Raw genomic sequence first — 11139 nt, forward strand, 5'->3', positions numbered from 1 at the left:
TTGGTTTCTTTGATGTTCTGTCCTCTTTCAACACCAGCCTGCAAAGTTACATTTTAAAGTATTTACAATCCGGTATTTTTTTGTTAAATTTCTCTTAAAAAGAAGTTTAATGTTGCTTAAAATCCATTAGCATGTGTTATTGAGGACACATTTCATTACTGGCATGACTGGTGATGTACAACAGCCTGCCCCCAAGCCACTGCTGCTTTCCAGCTTTTCACTGCATTCCTAGTCAAGAGGAAAAATAAAATCGAGTTCCACTGGAGCTTGTTCAAAGTATTCACTTTTCAGAAGTGGCAATACTTCAGTACAGCAGCTTGTACAACTCAGTTGCAGTATTGCTGAACAAGGGCCATCCAGCTTCAAGTTTTTTGAAATCCAGCTCTTCCAAGGAAGGGCAAGAGCCCCTTATTCAGGCAGTTCTTTCAGAGTCTGGGGTTTTCTCCTCCCCTTCTCGAAGTTCCACCACCTCCATGACAGCTATTACAACGTCTTTAGCTGCCCCACACACAAATTCCAGAAGAACTTCCAGCTAGATCTTTCCATGGTTACCTTATTACAATTATCAGCATTAACACCCACAAGGGGTTAATAAGGACCCATAAGGTCTGTTGTCCCACCCACGAGGAGGAACAAAACCTCTGAAATGCCCAGTTGCCCCCAGAAAGCCCTAGAGAGCACATTTCCAGTGACCAGCTTAACCTGCAGCCACATTCCGGTGTCCAACCAACTGCTGCTTTCCCAGCTTCACATTAAGATCCCAAGCTTCAGACAACGAACCAAAGCTAGAAATCAGCAACTGTGCTGTAAGTGAAGCCGCTGCAAACGCTGCTTTTTGCTGGACATCAGTGACTCCAGAAGCAGCTTCCCCATGCCAATGAACATTCTAGAAAGCTGCCTGTTTGCCCTCCCCCCCCAGCTCCCTCTGCTCGGCTCTGCAGGTCCAAGCCTCACTTCCAGCTGCACATTGGCACTCGCTGGAGGAGAGCAGAGCACCCCTGGCTCACAGCAGCACAACCTGACACCTCAGAACAAACTAAAGGTGAGAGATACCGCTGCTTGCAACGAGACCACGCACATTTCTTCCCTGCTGCTACTCCCTGGAATCACTGCAGCCAGCTGGGGTTCACCTCCCTCACCCCACCACCACAAAGTACTCATCAGGTGAGGGGAAGAACAGGTACTCGTGCTCTAGTTCACCACTAGATTGTATGGCACAGAGTCTACTCTGTCAGAGCTTCTCAGCTGCTCCCCCCAAAGCAAGGGCAGAGTTCTGGCTGTTCTGCTGAGAAACACACTCCGAGTAAGGACAGGTCACACCAAAGGAGGCTGTGGTTTGTGACCTCTGCCCATCCCACAAGCAGCTGACACATACGCAAGTCGATGCACCAGTCCAGACACAGCAACCCTGCACCGTCCAAGGGAGAAGCCGTAAAGCACCAGGAGCTCAGCATTTCAAATTCCTGAATTACCACCAGCTCCTCTTTGAGGTCTTCCATGCAAGCCACTCGGTCAGCCTGCAATCTGGAAGCATTATGAAGAAAGAAATGATTTCAACAATTCAGTAATTCACAGGAATCACAGCAGGAACTGAGTGCTGGGCACATTCCTGAAGTTTTCCTGACAGCACTGGGAAGTTAAGGCACCGGTATCGAGAAGGGGGGTGGAATCACAAGTCACGAAGCTCATTTCTCAGAGTTTCAAACCCATATGGGATCTAACAGGCAGCTCTTTAACACCACCAGCTACCCGGGCTAGAGACAAATGCACAACAGTTGCACGTTCTGCCTCAGACATTTCAGTACCTCAAAGGTTATTCTGAAGGAAACGTGACATTACTTTGACTCAGCCAGCGAAAGCTACTATGAAACAAGTGCATGTGGAAGTATCTGGACGTTTCATTCTAGTTCATAGCATTTGATAAGCTCTAATGCACTATTTGGAGTCACGTGCTCTGGAAGGCACCGCTGATACCAAGTACAAGAGTCCTATCTCCTTATATCCAGTTACACTTCCCAGTAGGAAGCCACCAGGGCAGGAACAGCCGTCACAGCCTTTTGATCTCTGCAGGTGAAGGGATCTTGAACTCTGTGCTGGATGCTAACCCAGCTGCTCCGAGTCACTCCATGGAGACAATTCCTCTTCCTGGCTACAGCAGACTTGCCCGTTACTCCAGCAGCCCAAGGATCCCCTTCTCCTTAAGTTACTCCTTTTTTCCAGGTTAATTGCCAGCAAAGCACTGCACAGCCCTGTTCCTCCTACTCCTGAAAGCTGACAACATACTTCTCTCCACCATCCTGGGCTGCACGTAGGTGGATTGAGATCTGAGATAAAATATTGTATCCTCTATTTCAGAAGCCTGGGCATGCTCCATTTCTGTCTCCTCCAGCTGCAGATGGCTGTTTTTATGTAAAAAATAAATAAAACACAATGAGAGCTTATCAAGCTGACCTACTCCACCTCCGCGGTATCATTAGTGGGTTGCATGGCAGGTTACTTAAGCAGGTTAACAGTGATATTTTAATAATTGCTAGTGCAGTTAATGTAATGAATATTAACAGCATCCTAGATAGGCACCTACAGCACTGCCAGCGAGAGAACTCAGCTTGGCCCTCTATATATCACTCCTACAAAGTGAAGTAGGACGAGCACTTTTTAGTGCAGTCACTCAAAAACCAACATGGTTTGGTCAACATCACTGTGCCCCTTTGTCCCCTCCCCAAGCTCCAAAGCAGGCACAGAAACACTTGTCACTGAAGCATTTTAGACCCTCGTGCCCCGCCTTCGCTTATCTGCACAAAGTTTCAACACTTACAGCTCAGTGTTTCCTGTGCAAGGAAAGAAAGCACCACTTCTATCTCCCAAACCACAGCGATCAGTAACAGCTGAAGCAAAGCCGGTATCAGATGTCAGCCTCCTCCCCCCGGAGTTCACAAGCACTCCTTCATAAAAACTCCTTCACCTCCACCAAAAAAGTTCATTTTCAAATACCACGTGCTTTAGTTACAGACAAAAGGCAGCTCTTTATCTACGGCTCAGAGCGTGACAGGTACTACAAGGAACCTGTCACAGCTCCCTCCGTCACGCTCTGTCCCTTCCCAGTGGACTCACCAAGGAATCTAAACGTGCCTTTATGTTCACCAGAAAGCCAAGCTGCACCTCCACACTCAGCACTGCCTGACGTGATTCACTAGAGAAGCTCTTTTCTTCTAAAAGAAAGCCTTACTGACACGGCTACATCACACAACCAAACAAACAGGTGAAGCACACAGGAAAGAACCCATAACACTTGAAGCCTGCAAGAGTTACAAGCTCACACCCAACCTTCCCCCAGCGAGGGAAGTGTGCACGGAAAGGAAAGAAATCAATTTCCTGTGCAGAGATGTGAAGAAACACCAGGTCTCATCTGCTGATAAAAAAAAAAACATTCTCTATAAGAACCAACAAGAGCGGGAACAACTTCAATGCGCACACTTAAGCTCCACGTTGGGGGGCAAAGCACTTACCAAGAAAGGGCAACATCTGCTCAGATCCCAGTGAAAGAACAGGACTGTTAAGAGGAACAGGGGGAAGAGACGCAATTACAGCCGCAACAGCATGCCGGTAAAAAGCCTTAACGAGCCCCACGTCTAAAAGGCACGGGAACGCGGCCCCGCGCACAAGGGCAGGCGAGCGGAGCCGGCACACGGCGGCCCGCGGAGCCCGGCAGGGGCCGGCGGTTGCCAACGGCACGGGGCGATCCCGGCGGGCTCGCGGGGACCGGCCACCCCAGGGGGGACCCACCAACCCCGGGCACCCCCAAGGGGACCGGGCACCCCCGGCACCCCCCGGGCCGGGCACGGGGGCGGCGGCGCCGCGCGAGGCCCAACGGGCAGCGGGAGCTGCCCGGCCCCGCCGCCCGAGCCCCGCCGCGAACGGGCCGGCCCGGCCGGCCACAGGAGGCCGCCGAGCCGCCTCCCGCCGCTGCCCCCGGCCGGGCCGAGCGGAGCGGGGCTGAGGGCTCCGTGGCGGCCCCGCACCCGCGGCCGAGGGGGCGTGTGCGGCCCTCAGTGACAGCGCGGCCGCGCTCCGCCAGGCCCCGCGCCGGGTCGGCCCTCCACGCCGTGGGACACCGGGCACGCCGGTGGGTTCTTACCGCGGGGCAGGGCATGGCGCGGAGCCCCCGCCCGTCCGGGGCGCGGCGTCCTGCCGGGGCCGGGGTCGCTGCGGGCTCGGGGCCGCCGCCGCCTCACGGGCACAACAACATGGCGGCCGCGCGGCCTCCTCCCTCCTCAGCCCGCCCCCCGCGGGGAGGGGCCCGCGCGCCGCTCCCGCCCTCGGCCATGAGGGAGCGGGGGGGGGAACGGCCCCGCTGGGGGAGTCCGGGAATCGGGGAATCACAGAGTCACAGAAATATAGACTAGCAGAATTATAGAATCACAGAATCATAAAACTACGGAGTCGCAGAATTGAAAAATTACAGAATCACGGAACTACAGAATCGTGGAACCGCAGAATTACGGAAATCATAGAATCGGGGAAATTGCCGAATCAGCAAGGTTGAAGGAGACCCTGAAGATCATCCAGTCCAACCGTCACCCCGGCACGGCCATCGTAACCCCTAAACCACATCACCCAGCGCCAGATCCAAACACCTCTCCAACAGTTCCATGGATGGTGATGCCACCACCTCCCTGGCGGCCCATTCCAGTGTCTGAGCTCCCGAACAGTGAAAACATTTGTCTGATATGAAATGTCACAGCCCCGCTCGGCTCAGCGCTCCCCGTACCCTCAGGAGGTGCCTGCCCTCCCTCAGCCCCTGGTGAAAGGCAGGGCCGCAGGGATGATGAAGGGACTGGAGCATGTCCCTGATGAGGAGAGACTGTGGGAGCTCAGCCTGGTTAGTCCAGAGAAGACTGAGAGGACATCTCATCAATGCATATAAGTATCTCCAAGGGGTGTCCAGAGGATGGTGCCAGACTCTTTTCAGTGGTGCCAAGTGACAGGATGAGGAGCAATGGCCATAAACTAAAACACTAGAAGTTCCACCTCAACATGGGAAGAACTTCTTTCCGTGGAAGGTGGCAGAGCTGCCCAGGGAGGTCATGGAGTCTCCTTCTCTGGAGACATTCCAAACCCACCCAGACACATTCCTGTGTCACCTGCACCACGTCACGTTGTTGTCTCAGGAGAAGGTTTGGCACCCAACCTGTGAGACAGGTAATAGTGTAGGTGGGTGCTGAGGGGGGCCGAGTAGCTCTGAGATCCGAGGTGTACCCACACCCTGCAGCACCCACTGCCATCCCTCCTCCTTAGGATCCTCTAAAACCCCTGGAGAAACACCCTATCTGAGTATAAAAGCCGTTCTGGTGCACAAGATCTTCAGGCTGATGTTTTCCTGCGTTGCTTTGGTGCCACCCAGCTCAGCTGTAGGACACGTGTGGCCCCACACCACCGGGACACGCGCTGTCCGAGCCACCCTCCACAGCCCACAGCTCCTAAAGCATGAGGTAATGGGGAACAGGGAGCCAGCACAAGGCAGGACTGCCAAAAAACACATGGAAACTGAGACACAAGTGATAAAGCAAAAGGCCTGTGAGCATTAAGCTACAGAAAACACAAGAAAGCTGGAGAGGAGAGCGGCACCACTGTCGGAGGCGGCAGGAGTGTCACCAGTTCCAAAATGAAGCCTTTACTCTAAGCCTTGTGCAATGAAGCTCCTTTCCAGCAGCAAGATTTATATCTGGGTTTTGTTGCAACTGTGAGGGATCATTAATGTTTTATTTTTATACATATCTTTAATTTACAATACCGTATGTAGGTCAGGTTGTACTTCTGCCAGAGATTTCCACCCGCTCCTCGTGTTCACCTTGATCTGAAATGAAATGCTTGCAAGTGGCTATAAAATGCACTCCTAAATTATCCCCAGGACTCTCCCTCTGAGTCCAAGCCTAGTCATTGTAACAGATGGACTTCAGTCTGTCATTAGGTCGTGTCTAAGCTGGAAGGAGCATTAATGTTCAGAGAGAACAATGCAAAATACAGGATCCCGTGTCTTCACACTCAGATATGAGCCACGCAGTGAGCTGTGTTCTGGTTCTGCTCCCTTGGTCAGGCACAGCCAATGTTTGAAAAGAAGGTAATCAGACTCTCTGAAGAAATTTTTTTTTCCCAACAACAAGCCATCATCTGAATGCAAATGTGATCTGAATGTCAATATGTACCTTCAGCAGAACTTTGGAAGAGATACAGGTAACTGAAGGGAAAAACAGGATTCCTGGCCTGTTTGCACCCAAAAGCAACGAAAATGTGTTGAGCCAGTACAGCTGAATCTGAAAAGGATGTGTGTTGACAGCATTAGCAAGCAAAATATGAATTTTGAGAAGTCCCTGTTAAATGTTGCCTTTCTGAGTGTGCCTGGAGGGAGATCAAATGTGACCTACTTCATGGAGCTGGATCCTGGACACCCGGGGCTGCTGCACAGCAGGACCTGCTGGGTTCCTCTGCTGGTTTCCAAGGAGGGGGATCTCCTGCAGTGCCATCCCTGGGACAGGAAAAGCTGGGCACTTCCAGCTGCTTATTTATATATTTCATCTTTACCAATGTGGTCACATGGAGACATTCCATGTCTTGTGTCCTGATCCTCTCCACTCCTTATGTTCCAGTCTATTTTTTAATAAATGGCCCCATTTAAATGACTTTTGCCCATATTTCCTATGATGATCAGGATGAAGGATGACAGCTAATGAGGATTGTTTTGTGGAAATGGGAATTACTGGAACCAAAGGGAGAGCAAGGCCTGTAAGAACCTGACAGCTCAGGGAATGAGGTGTTCCCAAACCCAGAGTCCTGACGGACCTGGAATGTATCCTCACTCATCCAGTACAGTTTTTAATTTGTCAGCTGGAGGGTGGTAATGAATTACAGAGGAGCTCCTGAAGCACTGGCTGGATTTAAGCAGGAGGAAGTAAAGCAATCCAGTCGTTGAGACACCTGTTAGCGTGACCTCAAGAACATTAAAAGCTTAAAAAATTAAATATAAAGGAAAAAGCAGTTGAGGCCAGACAAATAAGTGTAAAAATGTAACGTAAAAAATGTGACATAGCTTTACTAAAGATTGATTGCATTTAACTAAGATTATACCTTTGATAGTTGTTTTTTAGACAAAAAATATATTATGGATTTATTAATTGATTCAATAAATTAATAGAAAGCAGGTCCATAAAATGTAACTAGATGGAAAAGGTAGGGAAGTCACCCCAAATCTACACCAGCTGTGGATGCAAAGGGAAGAGTGAGCAGAAAGTATCTGGATTCCCTTGTTCTCTCTATCCAGCCTTGCTTCCCTCTGGAGCACTGGATCCCAGAGATCACAGCCTGGCCCAGCAAGGCATGTCTGGATGGGCTCCTGATCTTGCACAATCTTTTTCAGACAGGCCTTGGAACAAAAGGTAGGAGTGAGCTGATGGCATTTGCTGATGGCACAAAGCTGGGAGGCGCCAGCCAAGCAGCGGGAATAGCTGTATTGCTGGAAGAGTTGGATAACACGGAGAGCTGGCACACTGGAAATGGGATGAAATTTAATAGTGGAAAGTACAAGGTCATGCCCTTGGGAATTGCTAACAAGAATCTCTGCCGCAAGCTGGGAGCTCATCAGCTGGAAATGACAGAAGAAGAGAAAAATCTGGGTGTATTTGTTGATCTCCAGATGACTGTGAACTCCCAGTGTGAAGCAGATCTGACAAAAAGCATGGATCAACTGAGATATTTCCAGGACAAGGGGAAATGTTAATGCCATTATAGGAAGCTCTGCTGCAACCTTCTCTGGAATTATGCATGCAGCTCTGGTCACTTTTTACCAAGGGAGACAAAATGTGACCGGAAAGTAATTACAGAGTAATCCTGGTTTCCCCCCCGCTATATAAGGATCTTGAAATAATTTGTTTAGCCAGAAAACCTTACTGCTGAGAAGGGAAACGGGTGTTCTCTGTGAAACTTCAGGGAGTAAACACAACAGTAAACACATCTCCCTTAAGAGCAGGGGTGTTCAGACACCAGCAAACAAGTATCCGATGGCCATGAGAAGTCTGGGCTGAAACATGAGAACACCAGAGCTTCCAGCAGCTCAAGTCCGAGGCTCTGGGTCATCCTTCCCAGGGCTGCTGTACCCTCATGCAGTTGCCACCAACAGCTGAGAACTGACCCTAAAGGCCCAACAAGTCCTTCCCAAACCTCTCTTACTCTTTGAGGCACAGCCACTGAGTCGCTAGTTGGCTGCTTGTGGAAAGAAAGGGGGTACCTGGTGTGGAAAGACGTTCCTCGGGCTGCAGTTGCAACCCAAATGTCCCTTGAGTTCGGTAAGGACACATTTAAAACCTGCACGTGGTTGTGGAGAGCATCCTGTTCTGGCTCATCCCACCCCAGTCCCTGGGATGTCCTTCCCAGAGCTCTGGAGCCCATCCTGTACCTGAGCTGCAATCCTGGGGTGTCCCACGCCTGGGACAGCAAGAAACAGCAAAGCCAAAGGTGTGCCAGGCCCTTCCCTGCCCGTGCTCCCATCCAGTGACCTTTACACACTTCACTCCCGTGGCCCCAACATCCCCCCCAGCCTTTGCAGGCTGTTTCTGTTATGATGAAAAACTGATGGCAAGCTCAGATATGCCTTAAAAAAAACAATCAGCACACCAAGTCCTGATCCAGTGAGAACAGTCAGATCATGGGACACAGGGCAGTTTGCTTTCTCAGGACTCCAAACTGCCTCCTTTGCCCAGTTTGCTACCCAAAAGCAGCTCCCTTCATCCCTTCTCTCCTATCTTGTTTGTTTTCTCATCTTTTATCCTACTTAGAGGTTTTACTCATTTTACTCCTCTGGGTTTTTTTTAAGAATTCCTGAGCAGAATGTTCAGCCCCATCCCTGGCCACTGTATTTATGTGGCATTCCTTGTCTTGTGGGTGATTCCATCCCTCCTGCTCCCATCAAACAAGCTGCTATCTCACTGCTCGTTCCATCCAAATGGGGGGAGGTGACATGGGGGTCAGAACACCCCAGATTCAAACGTGGCAGGTGAGAGCCGCCCACTGCCAGTCCTCCTGACGGGGCCCCAAAGCAGATGCTCTGACTCATTCCCTTGCCAAGTAGATGAATAATTTGAAAATAATGAGATTTTTATTACACACATATCATTTTGGTCGGAACATTTTGCAACAGTCTCATTTTAGGATTTTTTTGGTCTGGGAATAACCCCATTTTAAAACAAGACGTGTCATTAGTGACGCGGCGCTGAGGGGAAGCAGCAGGGAAGCTGCCTTGGCTGCACATCAAGGTGATTATCACAGGACTACCCAAACAACAAAGATTTGGGGGACTCAGGACTTCGAGTTCAGTGGAAGAGCAAATATGCAAATGGCTTTGGGGACAGTGGTTGCAGGTAAAAGCACAGATGGCTGAGCCTGGCTCCGCAAGGATGTGTCAGCCCAGCTCTGTCTGGATCAGCCAAAGCCAGACTATGTCCAGCTGGGAAAGGCAGGAGGGCTCTGCATTCCTGAATTTGTATTGGACATACCAGTGCTGCTCGTGTGCATTGCCCTGTGGGTGATGGATGACACCTTGTTTGTGCAAGGAATTTCTATACCTGGAAGTAAAAGCTGAAGTCATCAGTATTCAGTGCAGTGTGGGAAGGGTGTCTGGAGGTCTTGGTTTGTGGATGCTTCTATTGTTTTCTTAAAAAAAGCTAAAAACCCCTAGGAGATAATTATTAGATGAATATGAATTCGTGTTGGACTCATAATTTCCCCATCTGGAGCCAGGCTGGGACAGCTGGGGAGGTTCCCCTGGAGAAGAGAAGGCTCCAGGGAGACCTGAGAGCCCCTTGCAGGGCCTAAAGGGGCTCCAGGAGAGCTGGAGAGGGACTGGGGACAAGGCATGGAGGGACAGGACACAGGGAATGGCTTCCCACTGCCAGAGGGCAGGGAGAGATGGGAGATTGGGAAGGACTTGTTGGCTGTGAGGGTGGGCAGGCCCTGGCCCAGGTTGCCCAGAGAAGCTGTGGCTGCCCCTGGATCCCTGGGAGTGTCCAAGGCCAGGTTGGACGGGGCTTGGAGCGACCTGGGCTGGTGGAAGGTGTCCCTGCCCGTGGCAGGGGGTGGAATGGGATGAGCTTTAAGGTCCCTTCCCACCCAAATCATCCCATGATATTTTTTACCCCGTGAGCTAAAAATACATAAAAGGTTGAAAGCGTTTTGTGCTGAACCTGCCTTTTCTTTGGAAAAGCCAACTGACACAACTTTAACCTGGATCATGTGCTGTGCTGCTGCAACAAAGCTGCCTGAAAAAAGTGCTTTTCATAATAAAGCATATCTATTTTTCTTAATAAGCACTTAAGAACCTTCCTCCTGAGGTTGGATAATTAGAGAAACAGCAGGCAGAGAGAGGCCAGGCAGCTGTCGGATCAGAAGATCTGCTTCAAGTGTCATTAGAAGATGATATTGTTTTAGCTGAATTTCTTTCAGTGCTAATTCTTTCCTGTAGACACAGGCTGGTAAATGGCTCAGGTCTGTGCTGGGAGTTCCCACCCACGGGAACTTGCATCATTAAACTCTCCACAGTTGAGCAACTCCTCGATTCCCCTGCCCAGGCTGTACCTGCAGTCTCCTGGCACAGCCCCAGTGCCACACAGGGAGTCAACTGAGGAGTACCTTGGACCATCTCTGGTGGCTTTCATTAGTGACCAAAATAAGAAATATTCTACAATGAGGCTTCATGATGAAAATAGACTTAGAAGAGGTTAATTGGAGAATGATGGGAAATTCAAAAAAATAGTTAATAAATTATTGTAGGATCCATCAGGTCAGTAGTTTAACACTGACACCTCTGTCTTTGTGGCTGTGGGAAGTGTGATTGTTACCCTGCGCTGGTACTGCTGGGGCACCTCCAGCCCTGGGGGCACTTCTGGGCCCCTCAGCCAGGAGAGACACTGAGGGGCTGGAGCGTGTGCAGGGAAGGGAACGGAGCTGGGAAGGGGCTGGAGCAGCAGGAGGGGCTGAGGGAGCTGGGGGGGCTCAGCCTGGAGAAAAGGAGGCTCAGGGGGGACCTTCTGGCTCTGCAATCCCTGACAGGAGGGGGGAGCTGGGGGGGTTCAGGCTCTGCTCCCAGGGAACAGG

At 50.7% G+C, this 11139-nt stretch overlaps 1 protein-coding gene across 1 annotated transcript in view; it reads right to left on the reverse strand.

Annotated features, from left to right (window-relative positions):
- Positions 1-4235, reverse strand: part of LOC114069126 (myotubularin-related protein 3-like) — a gene marked incomplete at its 3' end in the record, with an annotated part of 67391 nt that extends 63156 nt beyond the window's left edge. The window contains exons 1-2 of the mRNA XM_027905709.1: positions 4136-4235; positions 3507-3550 (exon numbers count right to left, since the gene is read on the reverse strand). Coding sequence (XP_027761510.1) covers positions 3507-3522 — 16 coding nt within the window. The remainder of the gene's footprint in view (positions 1-3506; positions 3551-4135) is intronic.
- Positions 4236-11139: the final 6904 nt, after the last annotated feature.

Source organism: Empidonax traillii, unplaced genomic scaffold (assembly GCF_003031625.1).
Source record: "Empidonax traillii isolate 1590-97213 ecotype Southwest subspecies unplaced genomic scaffold, ASM303162v1 scaffold1197:size200652, whole genome shotgun sequence".
Lineage (NCBI taxonomy): Eukaryota > Metazoa > Chordata > Aves > Passeriformes > Tyrannidae > Empidonax > Empidonax traillii.